General features: G+C 37.5%; 1 protein-coding gene across 1 annotated transcript in view; it reads right to left on the bottom strand.

Annotated features, from left to right (window-relative positions):
- Positions 1 to 23348, bottom strand: part of slc27a6 (solute carrier family 27 member 6) — a 29647-nt gene that overhangs the window by 4947 nt on the left and 1352 nt on the right. Inside the window, exons 2-9 of the mRNA XM_058411488.1 lie at positions 16086 to 16295; positions 14144 to 14302; positions 11670 to 11794; positions 8911 to 9105; positions 4545 to 4635; positions 3759 to 3957; positions 3097 to 3194; positions 1590 to 1720 (exon numbers count right to left, since the gene is read on the bottom strand). Of these exons, the coding sequence (XP_058267471.1) occupies positions 1590 to 1720; positions 3097 to 3194; positions 3759 to 3957; positions 4545 to 4635; positions 8911 to 9105; positions 11670 to 11794; positions 14144 to 14302; positions 16086 to 16295 (1208 nt within the window). The remainder of the gene's footprint in view (positions 1 to 1589; positions 1721 to 3096; positions 3195 to 3758; positions 3958 to 4544; positions 4636 to 8910; positions 9106 to 11669; positions 11795 to 14143; positions 14303 to 16085; positions 16296 to 23348) is intronic.

The following is a 23348-nucleotide window of genomic DNA, read 5'->3' as shown; positions in this document are numbered from 1 at the left end:
TTCCAGTAAAAGGAACTCTTAATGCTAAAGCACGGTCCATAAAGACATGGATGAGAGAGTTTGGTGTGGAAGAACTTGACTGGCCTGAGTCCTGACCTCAACCCCATAGAACAACTTTGATGAACAGGCCAAAACTGGAACGTCTGCCTTTACCTGCACATGAATGTAATATGGAGTTGTCCTGCCCTTTGCGCCTATAACAGCTTCAACTCTTCTGGGAAGGCTTTCCACAAGGTTTAGGAGTGTGTTTATGGGAATTTTTGACCGTTCCTCTAGAAGCGCATTTGTGAGGTCAGGCACTGATGTTGGACGAGAAGGTCTGTCTCACAGTCTCCACTCTAATTCATCCCAAAGGTGTTCTATGGGGTTGAGGTCAGGACTCTGTGCAGGTCAGTCAAGTTCCTCCACACCAAACTCACTCATCCATGTCTTTATGGACCTTGCTTTGGTCACTGGTGTGCAGTCATGTTGGAACAGGAAGGGGTCATCCCCAAACTGTTCCCACAAAGTTGGGAGCATGAAATTGTCCAAAATGTCTTGGTATGAAGCTGAAGCATTAAGAGTTCCTTTCACTGGAACTAAGGGGCCGAGCCCAACCCCTGAAAAACAACACCTGAACTCAGTGATTTGGAGGGGTGTCCCAAAATGTCTGGCAATATAATGTATTTTAAAAATGTATAAGAGAATGTCTAACTAAACAATTCCTATGTAAGTGTATGTAAGAGCAGTATTTATGGATTTGTGGAATTAAAAATTGTGTGCCATTAGACCCAACTAATTACCTACAACTTTGTAATGCCAACCCAAATATTAACCCCATCTCAGAGTAGCCAAATTATTCAGTAATGCCACAAGACCTACAGATACAATGGATTGAGACCAGAGTGTTCATTTAATTTCTAAACCTGAAAAGCACTGTGTGTTTTGTGTTATGAACACCAGGGGGCAGGCTTGTCCCAAAAAAAGTTATTTAAACCAAAGCTTCCCAAACTTCAGAGGGGTAAGGCCCCCCAAATACATAGCAAAAGCTTCACGACCCCCCCCCAACCTCTTTGTTTAAAAAATACAGTATATTGATTAATAGTATAAAGATATATTTATACATATATTTGTATATTAGATATATTTAATAAAGCAGATTGTCACTTTGCACAAAATTATCAACATTTATTAACCAGTTTGTAAGAATTTCATGTGAATTATGAGAACTACCATAAAATGTAATATTTTTATATGCTGGTGAAAATAAGATGATGTAAACATTCTTTACATTTAAATCCTTAACACTACATACTGTCTGCATACTATTTACAATTATATTGAATCAACGTGTGTAACAAACGCTTTTTATATTCTATTCTAAAATATTTTAATTATTTTAATATTTTGATTTAGCCTAGCTACGGCCCCCCCCTGCAATACCGCTACGGCCCACCAGGGGGCCGCGGCCCACAGTTTGGGAAGCACTGATTTAAACCATATCTTCCATACACTAAAATACACATGCTGCATTTACAGCATCATGTTGTTCAAATGACATCCTTTAGAAATCCACTAAGCTCTTAATCTTTTAAACAGATTAATCTTACCTGTATTCGGATGAAGAAAGGGCGAGCGTAGGCTGGTAGGTGAGTTGTGACGTTCTCAAACAGCTGCTTTCCATCGAACATGCACTCAGGTCTAATAATGAGTGAAGCCATGCCAGCTCGACCCTCATGGCCTGTGATAAAACATTTCTTCTTTCATTTATTTCACTAACTGAGACAGTCATATGGTCACTACTCCTAATGCCAGTATTGCTACTGTAAACACTGATATATTTATATCCTAAAGAGATTAACAAATTATCATCCTCCAGCGTCACGTGTCAATAATATGCACATATTAAACGTAAGTAAAAACATGGAAACCTACATTATAAAACTGTCTTTATGATTTTAGACATTATAGACATTTCCTCTATCTGTGTAGCCTTGATCGTCTATAAAATACTTTAAAAAAGTGTAGAGGATAATAATTAATAATTAGATAGGGTACACATTACCTTAAAGTAAATATGTTGTATAATTTTTGGCATAGATTAAATATATAGCTATTTTTGTCATGTGTAGTAAAACATAATTATACCACTTTATATTATTCTCTTGCCAATGGCCTGACAGAAGGTTATAGGGTATAGACTTGACTTATCGTGTTTTAATGCACATTTCAGCTGACTTGAAAATCCATGTTTTTTAGGTTTATTTATCATGATGCCACTCTTACAGCTACGTCTGGATAATGTACAGTGTTTGAAGCAGGAAGAGTTTAACAGGATGTTTCAAAGCTGTTGATTGCTACAAGTCCACCTTTCGGTGGCAGCATTCTCCCACCAGCTGAGATGAACCACTGTTCAACACTCTGACCTTCTGCTTCATATCAACACATTGATCGCAAATATAACCTCTTACCATACAGAGATACGAGGTAAACTGTGAGAGAGGTAAATGTTACAGTTATCAAAGTTCTGTGTGTCTTTTTATTTATTTATTTACTATAACTGCCCTAGCACATTTTATTAATCAGACTTGTCATTACATATTCTCAGTATACACCAATCAGGCACAACATTATGACCACCTGCCTAATATTGTGCTGGTCCCACTTTTGCTGCCAAAACAGCCCTGACCCGTCCAGGCATGGACTCCACTAGATCCCTGAAGGTGTGCTGTGGTATCTGGCATCAAGATGTTAGCAGCAGATCCTTTAAGTCCTCTAAGTTGCGAGGTGGGGACTCCATGGGCCCGACCTCACAACGTACATGATTCAAATGATACTTACAGGACTTAAAGGATACTTTTGATAGATACTGACCACTGCAGACTGGGAAAAACCCACAAGAGCTGCAGTTTTGGAGATGCTCTGATCCAGTGGTCTAGCCGAGGACAAAATGTTCACTTGCTGCCTAATATATCCCACAACTAACAGGTGCCATGATGAGGAGATCATCAGTCTTATTTACTTCACCTCTCACTGCTCATGATGTTATGCCTGATCGGTGTATAGTTTCAACCATACTTCATGTTTTGTTTAGATAACTAAGCCATGTTTCAGTACCTGGAACCTCCACACCATACACATTGACTTCCTGGATAAAGTCCAGCAGTCCAAGAACCTCTGCCACCTCAGTGGTGGCCACGTTTTCACCCTTCCACCTGAAAATAACACATACATGGCTAGGAGATAGATCCTAGACTCATTGTGAAATTTGTTCTCACTCCAAGTATACTGACAGTCATGCACATATGTTGCAATCAGTTTAGAGATTTTTCGGGTTACGGAGAGAGAGAGAGAGGTGTGCTAAAAAAGTTCATTGAACTGAATTAAACTGAACTTAAAGAAATAATGAAGGACAGAGAGAAGAGTAGAAAGCAAAGGGAAAAAAATTGACAAAAGCAGGTTAAGCTTCTCTTTCCATGCTAATAATTTTATGAATAACACACACACACACACACACACACACACACACACAAACAAACAAACTCAACTAACCACGCAACCACACCCTGCCTGCCCCTAAGGTTTGAAACCGACCCGTAGCAAACACTGTGACTTATCAATTTAACCACGAGACTCATCGTGGTATCAGGTTTACAATCAGACATGGGACAGGTTAGGACAGGTGTTTACAAAGTAAATCGTGACCTAATAGAAATGCAGGCCACGAATATGAAAAGCCAGAGACACTTGCGACACACGGAATACACTTCCTGCCTCACCTGAAAGTGTCACCCACACGATCCTTGAAGCTGATGAAACTGTCCAGGTCCTCGGCCATAAGGTCACCCGTGTTGAAATAGATGTCTCCTTTCTTAAACACATCCCTCATGAGTTTTTTCTCGGTTAGCTGTTTGCTCCCAGCGTAGCCAAAGAATGGACTCTGGGAATTGATTTTGGACAACAGCAAACCCATCTCACCTGGGAACAAGCAAATCAGACTCGGACTGAGTAACAATGATCCGATCCAATTCTTTTATTTTTGAAATGACAGCAATATCAGACAACCTTAGTATTGGCTAATCGGCATCAGATGAATCCGTGGGATAAACCTTTTAATGGGTTGGATTGCAAAAAATATACTGAATCTGATAAAGATCAAAAATCAAGAGTTACCTGAGTATATTTGTTTTATTTTAGTTTCAGCTTTCAAACACTGCAGCAGTGAGACACAATTTGTGTCTGATTTGTGTATTTATTTCCATGTTGTAGAACATAATTTCTCTGTTTCCTTTCATCAAACAATCCTTTTTGTATTTTGCTGGATGCTAGTCAATACACCATCATTAAATTAGTGCTACGAATGAATACAACAACATGGAGACACAATATCGAGGCACAATTTGTAAAGGAGACACACTGTTGTACATTTTTGTTTCACACTGTTGTACATTTCTGGATTTGATCGTCGTGTGCCTGTTCTCAGTATCAGTGTCACTTGTCAGGACGAGTTCTACCTGATAATTTTAAAGGCTTAGTTAAAAACAACAAGACTTGCATTGTCTCACCTTTATTAACCCGCTGACAGAAACCGTGTTCGTCTCTCACAGGTTCATCTTTGGCCATGTCGTATTTCACCAAGTCGTACTTAAACAGGAGCTGCAGGACAACAGAAAGTAGTTTGGGTGTTAACATGTTATTTTATATAAACTCCAGAGGTATGAACATGGCTGATAAGAGAGGTGTAGCAGGCCAAGAGTAAAAGAAAAACAGAATTTTAGACCAAAAAATAAATGTTAAAAAATATTTTTTTGGCATACCAAAAAGCTTATGCATAAATAAATAAATAAATAAATAAATAAATCTACATGGAAAAAAAATGAATATATTCACAGAAGTGCAAATGTTCATGAACCTTGGGCTTGGGAGCCAATAGAAAATGTCTCTGTGTCAATAATAGGTCTATGTGAAGATAGTAAAGTGTACGGTTGACCCATTTCAACATAGACCTATTATTGACACAGAGACATTTTCTATTGGCTCCCAAGCCCAAGGTTCATGAACTCACAGCTTTAAAGTTTCCATAGATAAAGCTGGCACAAACCCAGAGTAACTCCTACCAGAAAGACACTTATTTTCCAACTGATTATTGTGTGTCGTTTCTTTGTGTTGGATTTTTCCAGCATGTAAATTTGTATTCACGTTTGTTGCTGCTTTTACGTCAGAAAGCGTAGTTTATTTTAGTTGTCTCCTGTCTCAGCATAGCAAGCGGTCTAAGGTTGTTAATCGTATGGCTAATCTCTACACCCTGGCACTTTTGTATATTCAGTTCTGTGCGTGAAAGGGAAACCTCTTTTTTTTTTTCTCATGACATGAGAGCCAGAGCAGCATTCCTAAAAATAGTGATAGTTATTTGCAGTGTTTAGGAATGAAAGATCGTATTATAGTACTTATGAAGAAATCTGATCATGGGTCTGTATGTTATTCCAGTCTATATGCTCTATATGCTACACCAGGGGTCCCCAAAACTTTTTTCTGTGAGGGTCACATAACTTTCCCTTTCTTTAATGTGGGGGCTGGGGCGGTCTGTTCCAGAAAATTAAGTTGTCTTTATTTATTTATTTGTCACATATACATTACTGCACAGTGAAATTCTTTCTTCGCATATCCCATCCTTGGGGGTCGGGGTCAGAGCACAGGGCACAAAGACACTGTTTCTGGACAGATGACACAAACAGCCACTGCTTTGCACTGAACAAAAAAATAATCACTTGTCCACTTTTGGTCAAATACCCTACATTCTGAATCAACTTTTCTCTTTCCCAGCCAGCCATTTTGTTGCTAACTCGCGTGTCCCCTGTTCGTCCATAATGGTACATTATGTTATGTTATGTTGAATGTACCATTCTTTTGGAAGGTGAATTTAACAAATAATTCATCTATGTTAATAACTAAGGCAAATTTTCGTTTAAAAGCCAGCCTTCATTGTCAAATTCAGATATGATATAAGTTAAACATATATTTAAAATTAAATGTTCAATATAGGTCTCTGGCATTGTTCAGGTGCAAATGGAGATTACGGTAATGGACAGAGCTGTTATTTACATCAGCCTAAAATCTCCCTCAGGTATTCAGTAGGTACGAGTACTTTAAATTCCTGCTGGTCAATCGATAAAATAACATTCTTCAAGCATAGTTTTCTAAAAACTTTTTTTTTCTTTTTCTTTTTTACAGTAATTCAAATACCTAAAATAGACATGTCTTGAATAGGAGTCACACATTTTTAGCCTTCCCATTTTAGCAAGACCAGAACATGTCTGATGTTTCACATACACTACATGACACCATGTGTACCACTAGGCTGTTTCACTGGAACACCACATCATCAGTGTGTCTGATATTTACAACAGCACGAGGCCTCCATCAGCCTCTATCAAGTCGACCAGAACTAGAAATGATCCTTTTGTTCTGTCTGTTACTGCTGATGATCGTTTTATTCGCTCAGATGACATTATATGAAACGTTCACGCTAGCGCATCTTGTATCTTTCAAGTTATAAAACGATGCAAATGTTCTATTTGATTTGTATCAGCATCAGGAATAACATAATAATTAGATATAATTAAATGTATCTATAACAATCATTTAAAACCAGTTTAATCTGAGACTTGGTTTGTTGATCAAAGTATTTACAATTTGACATCGCAAGGTAACTTTTCAAAATTGCTAATGTTGTCATGATAAATAGAATGTGCTTTTGATTGTTAAGCAAATTTACACAGCTCAGATCCAGATTAGTGCAATTTTACTGATCCAGTTCTTTACCAATCCGAAGCTCATTAAACTGAAAACTGAAAAAAAAAAAAAAAGTTAAAACTGAATTTATCTAAAACAAGTAAAGCGTGACACATTCAATAACATATTTCATACATTGCTAGTTCTCTAGATACATTTCTACGTCTAAATTGTCAACCGAATGCAACACGAGTGGCAGCTCAGGAGTTCTCAGGAGCAACTATTCAGAGGTATGCATGCACTGTATCACGGGTTTGCAAATTAATTCAGTGTTATGCAAAAGTATTCACTCTGCCCTCTAGTATCTAGTGCATTCTAGTACATTCTCTTATGGACTCTGTGACCCTTCAGGAACAGGTTTATTTACAGTATATTGAGAGAGAAAGATTCATTATATATATATATATATATATATGTATGTATATAAGAGAGAGAGACGCACACACACACACCAGTCAGCTCTCTCCTATAACATATATAACATGACAGCTGCCAGCTTCCTTTGAGACATCTGAAACCAACTGAATCTTTCTGCAGGTCATGCTCTATAACATACTCTACTATACAGACCAGGCACAACATTATGACCACCTGCCTAATACTGTGGTGGTCCCCCTTTTGCTGCCAAACCAGCCCTGACCCGTCCTGCACTGTGTATTCTGACACCTTTCTATCAGAACCAGCATTAACTTCTTCAGCAGTTTGATCAACAGTAGCTCGTCTGTTGGATCAGATCACACGGGCCAGCCTTCACTCCCCACATGAATCAATGAGTCTTGACCACCCATGACCCTGTCACCGGTTCACCACTGTTCCTTCCTTGGTCCACTTTTGATAGATACTGACCACTGCAGACCGGGAACACCCCACAAGAGCTGCAGTTTTGGAGATGCTCTGATCCAGTGGTCTAGCCATCACAATTTGGTCCTTCATCAAACTCGCTCAAATCCTTACACTTGTCCATTTTTCCTGCTTCTAACATCAACTTTGAGGACAAAATGTTGACTTGCTGCCTAATATATCCCACCCACTAACAGGTGCCATGATGGTCTTATTCACTTCACCAGTCAGTGGTCATAATGTTATGCCTGATCAGATTATTTAATTTATTTTTCATTTATATTTATTTTTCTAGTTTTTCTGAAGCAAAAGAATTTCCTTCAGGATTAATAAAGTTTTGTCTTATCTTACTATCTACCCTCGTCCACATACAGGAGCTCCTAGACAACAATGCGTCTTAGACTGTCTAGTGTCACTAACAGGAAAGACAGAGAGTACGCCATTCCTCCCAAACAAACAGCATAGCTAATTTTGCACTCTTGTCTCCTGGATACAGGTGGCAGTGGCATCGTCAGAATTCACACTTGCGGTCTCCTGACAACAGAACAAATGCTGTTCTGTCAGTTGAACCAGAACTAATTTTCAGTTTCATTTTTCAGTTTCATTTTCAGAACTAATCAGCATTTTTATTTGGAAATAAGTTTGCAAACTAGATTATTCCTCCCACTTTTATATTATGGGCTTACTGTTAAAGGTTGCAGCAATACAAAATGTTCAGTGGAAAAAGGAGGTTTAATACTTATGCAACCCATTTAATTGGAAATGCGAAGCCTGCACTGTTTCATAAGTTCAGGGCGAGCTCGGCACCATTGCTTGTGTGTTACGTGAGCAGGATTTGACAGAATTAAGCAACAAGTTGAACATCGGTCACAGAATGGATGTTTATTTCACTACATGGAGAATAAATGTTTTCAATCTGATCAAAAATTTCATGCCACTGAGCTTGCTACTGTGTGCAAGAGGAAGGATTTTTTACTGAAGTCTGCATTTCTATTTTTCATAGCTGTCATCAGGGATAAAGAATGTGTTATTGATTGATAGGTTTAAAAGGGAAAACTGTATTTAAAGGGAAAACTGTATATACTATGCGGGATATAACACGATTTTCTGTGTGACCTATGCAAATGGCTAGAGCTCTCAAATCATTTATACAATACAATAGAACTAAGATAAAGTTTAGACTAGCCCATGTTTAAATCTGAACACGTTTCTATCTCCTGACCTCAGTACCCTCCTGGCAATCCTAAAGAACGCATGAATAATAGGGAAAAATCTAAAAACGAAGAAAATCACACTCACCTTGTAGAAGAAGTTGGAGCGACCGACTGCTCCAATCTTGCCGATATGGTTCATGAAGCAGAGGTTCCCCTCGGTGGAGCCGTACAGCTCACACATGAGGATCTCTCCAAAACGACTGTGGAATTCTTTCCATACGTCCTGGCGAAGGCCGTTTCCCACACCCATGTGCACTTTATGATTCTTCTCGTTCTCTGCCTAGTGGTAGCATCGCACACTTAGCAATAAATCCAATATATTTCTACACACATTCATAAATTTCTTACATCTCTCATGTAAAGAATAAAAGACAATAGGGTGTACTGTTATGGAAAAATCATTAATGATACAGTGGAGTGATGTTATCATCTTGAAACACTGATAGTCATCCTTTAACAGCAAATCCTGAATATCACAGCAATTTGCCTTTGGATGAAATACACTATATTGTCAAAAGTGCAGTCTGCATGCCTGGGTGCTGGATTTCATACACCTGTGGCCAAGGAAGTGATTGGAACACCTGAATTCAATTCAAGGGGTGTCCCAAAACATTTGGCAATATAGTGTTATTAAACGCTTTAAGTTTACTGTGCTGTTCACTGAGAAATAGATCAAAATGGTCATTTTCAAAAGTGGTGTACACATTTACAGTGAGTCCTGTACATAAACTATAATCTGTTTCTCTATAATTCAACTTGGCCTGAGGCATTTGTGCCAGTTCATGCTGAAATACTAGTGTAGCTGGATCCTCATTCCCCAGTTTGCTCTCCACAGTAATGGGTTAACAAAAGCAGCTTGTTACTAATGCACAAACAGGTTCACGCAACCGCTTGCACAACTTGTTTATTAGAACTTGGGTTTCTTCTCCCCCATTCAGACTGTCATTCCTCTAGCAAGTAATAATGACTATTATTTTAATCACATAGACGAGGAAATTAACATTTTGTGTTTTTGTGGTATAGCATTGGCACGTTTACTAACATCATGTGAATGAGTTGAATGAAATCCTTTACACAATCAAGAAACATGGCAGAATATAAGAAACAACACAATCTCAACCTTGTTCTGAAAATATATGTATTACTTCTGTTATTTTACATACAATAATTCTGCTATACAGGGGAAACACAACACAGGAACTCATCCAGAAATGCCTAGCTCTCATTTCCAGAAGCTTTCCGGAAGCCTTAGAATGGTACGTTTTAGCCTTTAGCATTTAAAATCATTTCAGCAATTATGTTTGTCCTTTATAAACATGTTTTAAATGTGTTATATTGCATAAGAATGCAATATTCACCAATAGATCCATTTTTGTGCACAAGCATATATATTTTCTTTATGGTGTTTAGGCATTTTTTTTTCCATTTCTGGAAACTCTGCTTCAGTGTAATGGAGATCAGTGATGTAGGCGTTACTGTGGGGATGGTCAGTTCTGCCAGGGAGGAGAATCAGCAGACCAACACAATAGCAGCTTTCAAAGCGTTTGTTCGTTTGCTGAAAGTGATAACGGAGAGGAACACAAAAGGTGCATGGGAAGCAGGGGTCATATAAAACAAGAGTCTATTTGTCTGTCAGTCCACAAAGAATGCTAGTGACATAAAACGTGGCAGCCATGTAGAAGTATCATTATGTAATGGACATGCTGTACCATCATAAGTTGTACGTGACTGTGTGACACGTACATGAGTACTGGATGTGGCATCACAAATAAAATAATGGTTGTAACGAGGAGGTGATGATCACCTTATCTTTACAAAATATCACAAGCAAAATCACGGTCATACTTCCCTTATCAGGATATCGCTATGCACTGATTAAAATCTTGATTCCACTCATGATTCCAACTTCAAAGTATTCCTAATTACGATTACTCCTAAACGTCATCTGAGGCCTTTAACATAATCTGTCTTAAATAATATTTTGTGTAATATGTTTTCTTTTAATGCTCTAAAAACTCTAGGTATCTAGTTAAGGAACATCCCTGGTCCCTTACTCTCATAATAATGCAAGGAATTCTAAATATTCATGATATGCAAATTATAATCGGCCTCAGAGACTCACTCCTTTCATCCTTTCATTCCAACCCCATTTCTTCTTCCCACCATGCTGGTTATATTATGCTATAAGCCATGTTCTACTACACGATTACATAATGTGACAGAAGATTTAGACAAAACACCACTCCAAAAAAAAATCTAAGAGTCTAAGATTTATTTTCAGTGATATTTTAACAGTCAGAGTTTGGTATATAACCACTGACTACTGACTCAAAATAGATTGTTTAGCATTCTTTATCTGCATTGTTTCTTTGAATACATCATGTAAAATATCCATCCATCCATCCATCCATCCATCCATTTTCTAAACAGTTTATTTACACAGGGTCACAGGGAGCCTATAGTCTAACTCTGGACATGATGCCAATCCATCACAGAGAACACACAAGCACTCACACACCCATTCACACACTAGGGACAATTTTGAGATGCCAATCAACTTACAACACATGTCTTTGGATTGGGGAGGGAGGAAACCAGAGTACCCGGAGGAAACCCCTTGTGCATGCAGGGTAGGAGGAGGAATCAAACCCCTAACCTCAGAGGTGTGCCATTGTGCCCCCTATGTAACAGATTATTTGTGTAAATAAAATGTGATTCCATACTTAATTCCATACCTTGAAACCACAAATTCAAAATCCTACAGAACTGCAAAATAACATTTTTCTCTGCACTAGAAGAAACCCTCGCAACTTATGATTATCAAGGTACAGAGCTGGGTATTACCTGGGGTTGATTGCACAGGTAGCGGCACAGCTCCCCGATATACTGGAAGATGGTAACGTTGTACTTTCGGCAGTCGTTCCAAAATTGTGAAGCTGAAAATTTCTTCCTCAAAACACAAGTTGCACCTATGAAGTGAAAACAAAATAGAAACTGGCAAGTTACTGAAGCGTTAACAAACAAGTCTTCTTATAAGACATGACAGGACCTTCTGTTGTGGTGTGATGCAGCCCAACTATTTTTTATTGATTAAAGAATGAAACACAATGCTTGTGATTGGAATTTCAACTGGCATCAGAGCTGCTCAACATGCTCTGACCAATTAGATCCAAAAATTCAACATTGAATTGGGGTCCCCAACCACCGGGCCGTGGACCAGTACCGGGCCGTGGATCATTTGGTGCCGGGCCGCAAAGAAACGATAAACTTATAATTTTACATACATAACTTAAAATTATATGTATTTTATTTCGAAAAATTGCCACTTCCACCCACACCACACTCCCGCATTTGACTGAGTCGCGGGTTTTTACATACATCAGTAAGTCCGCAAGCTAACCCACGCTAAAATGACCCAAAAACAAGCACCATGATAGCCACAGTACTACAGCCTCTTTGCTCTCAACACGAAAGAAACCGCATTCATTAAGTTCTATAGGTTAATGAGCCACGCAATCGGAACCGTTTACTTGATCAAAAACACTCTTCTTATTCATCTGAAATGCAGGTCTCAGTCCTGACACACATTACTCCCACAGTGAGACTCGCTGTCATGTGCAGTATAATTCAATTGTTCCTGACACTGCAAAAAGGCTGATCTGGTTTCTACAGATTAGATCTAGAACGCAGGTTGAACTCGAGCTTGTCCATTTGTCCAACATGAAACAGTTTCTCCGAACACAAAGTTCCTGGGAAAGGATACCCCAGATTGCCTGGCATAAAAACTAACCCAGTCCTCAGATGACGGCCGAATAAATAAACAGAAAAACAAGCAAGGTCCTATTTCCACTGAGAACAGAATAAACAGAGAATTCAGTGTCCTGGATGTCCAGCGAGTTCACTGTAGGTCACTCATCTTTGCCAGCAGTTGGTGTACGTCTATAAGTTGAACAGGATGTTCAACAGAGGTCTGTTAATCATTTTCCTGCTTGGATATGAGCTTCTTAGGAACACACAGTGGCAACACAACAGAAGGTACAGCCTGGGTTAAAAATGTGATGACATACTTCACAATTACAGATCACATATCACATCTAATTTTGCTATAAACATTAACATTACATTATTTTATATAAGGCTATGTCCCCACCTAAACCCAACCCTAACCTTCAACTAACTTACCAAAAGGAAATATTAGATAGTTTTCCTATTAATAGCTATAAGAGCACTGTATTTTTATGAGCACAGGTTGACTGTAAGGACATTTATCACTATCCTATCATTGTGAGGACATGTAGTCTTGTTTGGTCATCACAAAGCATTAAGAACCACAGAGAATAATAAACATTATGAAGTGGAAATGAATCACAATACCAAGAATCTCACCTCTCACCAGTTATCAGACACAGCTCAAGAAACCTGTACCTACCTGATTCATTTATTAGCTCTAATCTCAGGTTTGTTTGCCGTCCAGTAATCCATGGACAGTCATTATGCTTTATTACAGTGGATCAAAAGTGCAAAACTCACCAAGAAACCAAAATCAAAACTGAACACAAGAGCAAAGTTCTAGAGACACAACTGCAAATTCAGAAACTTATCTGAACCAACCAGTGAACATCGCAAAACCATTAAAATAATTGCTAAGGAACTACTAGACAGTCTAGGAATGCTAAGATCTCTACATATTTGCCCTTAGGAAAAAACATGAATATGCAATCTAGAGCAGACTAGAATTTTTTTTTTTTTTTGGATACTGTTCAAGCTATTTCCTTAGCATTATTTTACGCCATCTTGTGACTTTAGCATAAATACTAAAAGCCTTTCAGTGTTAAATGACCTTCAGTTACTTTGCAAAGGACTGCTGAAAATCAGGAAGAGATCACATTTTGTCCCTAAATAAGAGTCACATGTTTTATTTGTGGCTTTTCATTTGGAAATGCTGGTGCAGGAAAAACACTGGGTTTTGGGCAAGCTGTTTACCTGGACCTTATAGTCTTGCGCAAAGCAAGAAACTAAACTGAACGTAATCCATTAATCCACCAGAAAGAAAACTTGTTTATTTATTTATCTCACGGGACAGTTGAGAAATCATGAAGTTGGCCTGCTGAAAATTGTGCCTTAAATTCAGTTCAGAAATTGATCATTTTTCAGAAAGGATGTAATCCACAGATTACGTTAGTTGTGTCTACTCTCCATAACTATAAACAGTTTGCTCATATATCAGAGTCATTATAACGGTTTTACATTACGTCTTGGATTTTATTTCTTTCATTAATCAAAATAAATGATTGTGTATCATTTAAAAAAAGTGTTACCCAGCTCTATAGTGCCGCAGATGCCTACGAGAGAGGCTGCGCTGTGGTAGAGAGGCAGTGGGGTGTAAATCACATCCTCTGCAGTACCGCCGTATATCCAGAACCCAGACGAGGCCTTGAGAGATTGCAGGTGAGTGATCACAGCAGCCTTGGGTAACCCTAGAAAACCAGGCAGATAAATAAACAATAAATATTTATATCAATTTCAATTACTCCTAGCAGGATCCCGCTCCCTCATTGCCACGGCCTGGTTTCGATTCCCGGGCAGGGCGTTAACCCAGCCACTGAAGAGTTAAATCTCAGTGTCGGTCCTAAGCACGGATTAAATAGGCGTGGAGACTGTGAGCCAGACCTTCACGTCATTACAACATCAGTGCCTGACCTCACAAATGCACTTCTAGAGGAATGTTCAAAAATTCCCATAAACACACTCCTAAACCTTGTGGAAAGCCTTCCCAAAAGAGCTGCAAAGGGCGGGACAACTCCATATTACATTCATGTGCATGTAAAGGCAGACGTCCCAAAACTTTTGTCAATATAGTGTCCATGTGGTTTTACTAATAAATAAATAATTGCAATTATTGTCAGTCCTACCAGTGTGCTGGCATCACACCAACCTGGCGCTGATTCTTTTCCTACTTCCCTGTTTTGCTTTATACCTAAATTACAGGATGCTTCGTGTGAACTTTTGGTCAGGGTGCTTTATTTCTTTCCAATCTAACTGTAAATTAGCATGACTCCTAGTAGGTGTGGCTGCTTAGGAAATGTTTTACAGGACAGTCCTCTGTGCAGACATTTCCTGTCCTAACCAAACGTCAATAGAGGTGGAGGCCTGTAGGTGTAAAACGTGTAGGAACATTTTCTACAAAATACACAGAATCAGAATCAGCACTCTGAATCTCAAGCAGTGAAAATCAGGAACGAGGCTTATGAATGGGTTTAAATCTGTACATTTGATCACATGACCCAGCCCTGCGACAGCTGGAATTTCTTTAGACAAGCAGATACTGTGCAACTGCTCAGAATAGAAGGGGAATGTGTGGATGTATGAAGTGAACAAAAACAAAGGAGACAGTTGGTGTTATGTATCATCTCAGAGACCTTTCACTGTGGTCTTGAAACATTTCCCATTCATTTTAGAACATCTTTCAAATTAGCTACTGAAAATCTGATAGCCAAGTTCAGGCTTGTGCTGCAAAAAAATGATACAGGGACTTCAAAGCAGATATAAGTCCTAGTACTGTGTGTTTTTTAGGTCAGTGATCCCACTTTGTCAATAGAGGGAGGATATCAGTCCTTAACCTTTCGTACCACTTTCCCATAGACCCACTGCCTACTTTCAAGCTGTTCCTATGCAAAAGAGCTGGTTTTCAGCTAGGCAAATAGATTCAGTGCCAGCATCATGCCGCTGGCTCGAAACCAAAACTCAGGGACGTGCTTAGGGACAGCACTTGATGAGTTGTGTCACGAAAAATTGTGCACGATTAATTTCATAACGGTTTTGAGGACTTCACTAAAAGCAACAAGAAAAAGTGGTAAGGTTGGCAGAGTTTTATTTTTAACCTTAATTCAATCCTGTGCTTTCATGAATTATGAAGTCATGGATTAGTCAGTTATCTTTGGTCACAACAAACAGATACAAGATCTCTGTCTGCTGTGTATCTTCTCTGATACCTGATAACCTTAATGACTTGATTATTTAGAAATAATGTTTCTATGTACACAGTAATAGTGAATTTGGATCCTTGAGAACAATTAAAAGCAGTTATTAGAGGACAATTTGCTTGCTCATTAGTAATCCCACTGAGCTTACAAAATGACAATGAACAGTGTCTTCAATATTGTGGTTGGTTTGATTGACCAGAAACAGGGGTTATTGAAATATGATAAAAAATTGAAAATTCAGGCACTTTTCTCATTTTCAATCTGATCGATTACACACCTGTGGTTCCTGAAGTGAAGATATAAAGTATAGAATCTTTAATAGAGGTGGCTGCTCTGAGCTCAGCAGGCACTGGCTCACATGAGGCCTGCTCAAGCTTGTCCAACAGGCAATGGACACCTGGATGGGAGACCTCCTGCTTCATTGCCCACACGGAGATATTGTCCTCCTGTAGATTAGGCAGGACGTCCTTCAAGGTGTCCAACAGGTCTATAATATAACAAGCAGAGATATCATTTTAATAACATATTAATGTGGAAATGTTTCCAAACATAGATTGCCAGATGTATTGCATAATATCATACAAACATCTGAATTAAGCAGTACAAAGATTCCCAACATACACTATATATTGCCAAAAGTTTTGGGACACCCCTCCAAATCATTGAGTTCAGGTGTTGTTTTTCAGGGGTTGGGCTCGACCCCTTAGTTCCAGTGAAAGGAACTCTTAATGCTTCAGCTTCATACCAAGACATTTTGGACAATTTCAAGTCCTGACCTCAACCCCATAGAACACCTTTGGGATGAATTACAGCGGAGACTGTGAACCAGACCTTCTCGTCCAACATCAGTGCCTGACCTCACAAATGCTCTTCTTTTAGAGGAATGGTCAAAAATTCCCATAAACACACTCCTAAACCTTGTGGAAAGCCTTCTCAGAAGAGCTGAAGCTGTTATAGCTGCAAAGGGCGGGACAACTCCATATTACATTGTGGGAAAATTTTTTGAAACATTTGCTTTCCATGCACCTAATCATTAAGTACACTTGATTTTAATCAGTAAGGGAAGGTTAATGCTAATTCTAAATATAATTCTGATTCTAATAACTTTGAATGCTCTCCCTTAGTCTTTAAGACAAATCTAATTAGGTTTAATCATTAAAACTAACAAAGAGACATTACTAGGTAAATCGAGACAAAGTGTTTAATCATTAAACTTACTCAGGTATGCTTAATCAAATGATGATTTTAAAGTAATATAACTAAGTTACTTTGATCATTTTTTCAATGTTCAATGTTTCATTCAATGTTGCCTGTCTAATTATCGTGTCTAATCTACGGGTTATCTGATTATCTAATAATCCTTTCAGTATTAAGCACCTTTCATAATCATTAGTCAACAGTTAAACTTATGATAAATAGATAAAATTAGTACAAACGTAGTCATAGAATTTGAGTAGGGAACCAGGTGGTTCGTTATAGAGGGAAAAAATGATATAAAATCACAAAAATAGAGATGAGCAAAACCGGCTGAATCATCGTTAGTGGGTTATTATTCTCAAACTTTCTGGCTTACATCACAAGGGCATAGGCTAGCACATCGTACCATACCATGGTGGTGGCTCCACTGAGACCGAGAAAACATGTTGATGAAGTTCAGAATCCTTGGGCTTAAGGGCGAGAACACCATAACAGTCTTATTTGACCCGACTCTGACTCGAGTGTTTATTTCAGAAAAATTAAAGTTAAAACTACCTTTATATAATGTACAGGTGTTATATTGCATCTTATCATCTTATGCAAATAAAAAGTAGCTTACCGTAGTAAGTGGAAAGTTGGTAAAACTCCTTGTGGCACAAGTAAGAACAAAACAATAGGCACCGAGACGGGAGGGGGTTTGGAGAAGATGTTATTGAAGCGCCAGGAGAAACGAGCAAAATATTATTGTAGTGGCTGATGTTAATGTAAACATAGGGAGAAAACGCTGAATAGGTGTAATGGAAATATACAGACTTAAAAACATGCAATGGAAGATAGAGAATGAGAGAGATTAGAGAATTAAATTAAACTAGATTAAAATAAACTGGAATCCTAGCCTAAATACATAAATAATAAAATAAGTAAATGACTAAATAAATAGGTTAAAGGTAAACTAGGTTAGTTAACCTAAATAAAAAAAAACTAGACTAACATCACAGAGCCATTTTACCCCTTTTACCTTTACTACCACATAGGCAATGAGTGAAAACTGAAGTAAAATAAGGGCAGCACCCTTTCCTTAAATAATAATAATCCTTAAATAAAAATCCTCAGGTTTCTAAGTAATTGCCCAGCAGTCACCATGAAGCACACAGGAACAACAAACAAGTACACAAACACATGGAACATCTGGGTTATGTAGGTTAAAGTATAAGTGATAAATTAAAGGGGTAATGAAATAAAGGTGGTTTTGTTCTAAATAAGTTCTGAAGTTTAGACAGATCAACAACTAATACGTGTTAATATTAAAAGTTGTGACCCACAGAGTGTATGAAGGCCACAGAAAGGTGGGGCTGTTTTTCAGGGGGAAAAATTAGTGAATGTCAAAACAGTCCATAGGGAAATAGAGCCCAGCAAGTTTAGGCAGCTGGGCTAGAAGGTATATATACTGGGGGATTTGTGAAGGGGGGTGTGCTTGACTGCATCGGTTCATGAATCTGTGTATTTCAGTGCCATTTCCGGTGATATTTTTTAATAAAACCGGTTGCTTCTTCTCATCCAAGCCTGGAGGAGTGCATTATTTCTTTGTTTCTGTCCTGCGTTTTTGATCTGAACTATAAGACTTTTTCATAATATTGGTAATTGAAAAAGGCTCTAGAACCACCCTGAAGTGTCCACCCGGAGAGGGGCTCTGGGTTCCGACAACATTCATGTGCATGTAAAGGCAGACGTCCCAAAACTTTTGGTAATATAGTGTAGTTTTTCACCAAGGACTTAAAAATTTCATACATTGTAATACCACATCATGAATACAATATAACTATGAGAATTATGCAAAGAGACCCAAAAAACTAACTATGAAGTAAAAATACACTACATTTATCACTACATGATACCCCATTTTATCAGTTAATTCACTACAATTAAAGATAACTACAGTATGTTTATTAGCATGAGCAAAAGCCTATGTATTTACAGTTAAGTATATACCTAGTCTATACCTAGATTAAGACAAAAAACAAAAAAGCTTGTGTCAGCAGTTTAAAAGTAAGCACAGTCCATGGGAAAACTGCAGACCTGGTAACACTGATAAGCAGACCCAATTTTAAACAAGGCACCAAGGTTAATATATGATTAGTTATTGTATTATATTGTATAGATTATTTCATGGGTTGGGTCTTGAAGCTGTTATCTCCACGCACACTAAATTCTATACACAACTCTTTTAATCTTGTTTGTCTTAAAGTTCATTGGTTCATAAAGTAAAGATATATAATGAACTCAACATTTTGCTTGGTATAGAAAAGTGAGGAAAGCAAATGTGATGATTGAGTGTATGTTTGAAGCTTCATATTTCTAAAGATATCTTGCATATTTTGCATATCTGTTACATTAAACACCTTAAAAATTTGTGCAAATTTACTGTGCTTTATGTAAATTAGGTTCATTGTGATCTGGTTAAAACATGTCTCTAAAAACTTGGCATTCTATTTAGGGCAATTTGTGATTTTAATTTGTAGAAGTTAATAATGGACAGAACATGAGCCCAATCTGCACACTGCTGTCCAACTATCACAAACAACCTCCAGTGTGTCTCTTAATATGAAACTGTTCGGTTTACGTTGCCAGACCTATGGCTTTGTCTGAATGACCCCGCGCAGGAAAAGTTTCTTTTTCAACTTTCAATTTTATTTATACACCGATCAGCCATAACATTATGAGCAGTGAGAGGTGAAGTGAATAAGACTGAGTATCTCCTCATCATGGCACCTGTTAGTGGGTGGGATATATTAGGCAGCAAGTGAACATTTTGTCCTCAAAGTTGATGTTAGAAGCAGGAAAAATGGACAAGTGTAAGGATTTGAGCGAGTTTGATGAAGGACCAAATTGTGATGGCTAGACCACTGGATCAGAGCATCTCCAAAACTGCAGCTCTTGTGGGGTGTTCCCGGTCTGCAGTGGTCAGTATCTATCAAAAGTGGTCCAAGGAAGGAACAGTGGTGAACCGGAGACAGGGTCATGGGCGGTCAAGGCTCATTGATGTAAGTGGGGAGTGAAGGCTGGCCCGGGTGATCCGATCCAACAGACGAGCTACTGTTGATCAAATTGCTGAAGAAGTTAATGCTGGTTCTGATATAAAGGTGTCAGAATACACAGTGCAGGACAGTTTGTTGTGTATGGGGTTGCATATAAGCCACAGACCAATCAGGGTGCCCAGGTGGTCATAATGTTATGCCTGGTTGGTGTACATACAGAAGACACTATGGTTTCTGTGGTGAGACATCAAACTGGATAAGATATTTGCACATGCTCTGCTAAATCTGCTAGCAAGTCCTTTTGAAAAGAAAGTATGCCAGCAAATATGACCTAATTAAAACATAACTGGGTGATTCTCACGAAACCACTGAAACACCACGGCACTAATGATTTTAAATTAAAAAAAAGTGTAATTTAGTAATATAAAAAAGCATCAGAATAAAGACAATACTGTTCTCTACCTTGCACAATGTCTAATTTCAACATGAGAATGAATTATTTTTCTATTTTACTGCATTTTCTGCTGAAATTCTCATTACCACAACTGAATGTGTGTTATGATTTAATTTAAACAAATTAACATCAAAAAATTTAGAAAAAAAAATAAATGGATGTTCTACTAGATTATTCTAGATGACAGAAATTTTTTTTGCTGAATATTCATGTATAATAATAATGAAAAAAAGTAGGAAAATGATGTGTCCATGCCTGATGTTCTCATCCTCCACAACACTTTTTGAGGACCGTTTAAACACACATACAGAATGGAAATAAAGTTTGATTATGAGTGATGAAGCACATGGGACAGTTACTTCAAGATGGTGACCAGGTAAGATCATCTTTTTATATCTTTCCAGTTAAATGTTAAATATTCTATTGTCAGAATGTTAACACCACTTTTTGATTATCATTAGCGAAACAGGAAGTTTTCTACATTTCGAAAATTTTTAGATTTACAATTTTTTTATGAAAATGTACTTTATTGAGGTCTTATTATGTGCATTGAGAAAAAATTAGTAAAGCCATCATGGCTTCTCTATTGTTAGCAAAACATCCTGAGGCACGTCATCCTCCGCAACACCATTCTCATACACCGCAACCATTTAAGGCCAGTTGTGGTAAAGAGAACTTTAAATATCTCTTATGAATTTAATATTAATTTCAAATTTCCTAAATGGTGATATTTTGCTTTATGATTTGTTTCATTGTAGACAATCAGCAAGTGTGAAAAAAAAAGCTTTAGCAAAGGCCAGGGTGACAAAGTTCAGGGAAAAATTCTACAGAAACCCAAAACTGCTGGAGGAGTACAGAAGAGGGAGGTTAGGCGAGAGAGAGGTTAGGTTTGGAGATGTTACAGCAGGTGCAATTAGCAATAAACACCCTACAGTGTTAGGAAATGTACATGAGAGTACACACACACACACACACACACACACCCAACCCTTTAGTCACTACTATAACAGGACTTTGGTGCTGGACTGAGTGTACTGGACATACTGGGGGAAATTCCCGCCACACTAAGGCATGGAGGTCGTGTGATTCTTAATGTGACAGCAGCCTAATAAATTTGCTGCAAAATTTTGTTATAATTTAGTAATTTATTTACATAATAAATAAACAGTTATTTGTTCTTCTGTTAGTAATTTGTTTTGGTTTTTTTTTGGTTTTTTTTCTTGTTTACTTTACTTTTCAATTCATTTCAAAGACTAAAATTAAGCTCTACCCCACCCCACAACTTCAGACCCAGTATTGAACACACACACACACACACACACACACACACACAGAGTAAGCATCAAGTCTATACTATATGATGATGTATACATAAAATGTTTTTCCCCCATGTTATTTTATGTAATGCTTTCTTTCTGCTTCCAGGAATCAAAAACAAAGACAAACTGGCAAAATAAAGAAAACTGAAGAGCTGAATAAGAAGCAACATGAAAAGTAAAAAAGACAGTGGTCAGTTATTTTTTAGTGCCATGGTAAAATGGTTCATGTTTTTTAGGTAAACGTTGAAATGTTTTCCTTTTTATTCCTGTTTTAATGTTTTTCTTTTCTTTAAAATTTTTATTTTTTATTTTTGGCTTTTGTATTTTTGAAGCACTGGACAATAAAACTGTTCTGAACTTGAATGCATGATTGTGCAAATATTATCTGTTTCTTTCTGCATTATCTCAGACTAGTATACAAGTCTCAGTATAAATCTCAAACTAGTATAGTTATTATCATAATTAATTAACAAATAATTAATAAATAATTAACCTCATTACCGAAACCTATATATCATTACCGAAACTCATGTTTATTAGATGTTAATTTAATTAATAGAAATATAGTACTTTGATTTTAAATGCATGAGCAGAATCTTAAAATGATGTTCTTTCAGGTTTGTCACATCATTTTGAAAAAATGTCAGGTTTCTTCAAAATGTAAAAAAAAAATGGTTGTAAATTGTGGACGGTGTTGCGGTAATGAGAGAAATCAGTCCAAATTTAAAAAAACTGCTAAATTAAAAATAAATATTATTTCAGAACTTCAGGTAATTGTGCATGACTATTAATAATCCATTTTTAAAATAATCAAAATGTATTTGCTTTTCTATCGGTGTTAATGTTTTCACAGTGTTGCGGTAATGAGATTTCTTAGGACTTATTTTGGAAATTATGTTCAAAAAGGTGTTAAATGTTAAGTAAAAGATTTTAAATTATTGTTCACAAATACTCCAGACTTTGATGCTAATGTCTAAAAGAAAGTTAATTTAAGCATTTTTAAAATTTTCATGTTTGAAATTTTTAAAACCAAGATTTCGTGAGAATCACCCAGCTACTGTTTACTGCCTATAACAAAACACCGGACCAAAACCAGCAGCGTAAATAAAAGTCAGGTTGACAAAATTCTCATATATCAGTTTTTCTAATCCTCAGGTGTTCTTTGGATGGTTAATAATTCTAAATTGGATTTTACTTGAAATCATATAAATCCTTATATAAGTTTCATTGACAATGGAGACAATCGTTCTCCAGAGAGACATGGGTTCTTTAATGAATACACGCACGTACGCAAACTACCTAAAGATTTGTCTATGAATTGGGCTATGTCTTTTTTACTGCATGTCCATATATGAGTCTCTTATATAAATTAAAAAATGTATATACTGGGTTGTGTACATTCAGGGGATCAACAAAAATCCCAACTATTTATCTTATCACCCCTCCGAATCATTGAATTCAGGTGTTGTTTTTCAGGGGTTGGGCTCGGCCCCTTAGTTCCAGTGAAAGGAACTCTTAATGCTTCAGCTTCATAC

This window comes from Hemibagrus wyckioides, linkage group LG16 (genome assembly GCF_019097595.1).
Source record: "Hemibagrus wyckioides isolate EC202008001 linkage group LG16, SWU_Hwy_1.0, whole genome shotgun sequence".
NCBI lineage: Eukaryota > Metazoa > Chordata > Actinopteri > Siluriformes > Bagridae > Hemibagrus > Hemibagrus wyckioides.
This window is presented reverse-complemented; position numbering and strand designations above follow the sequence as displayed.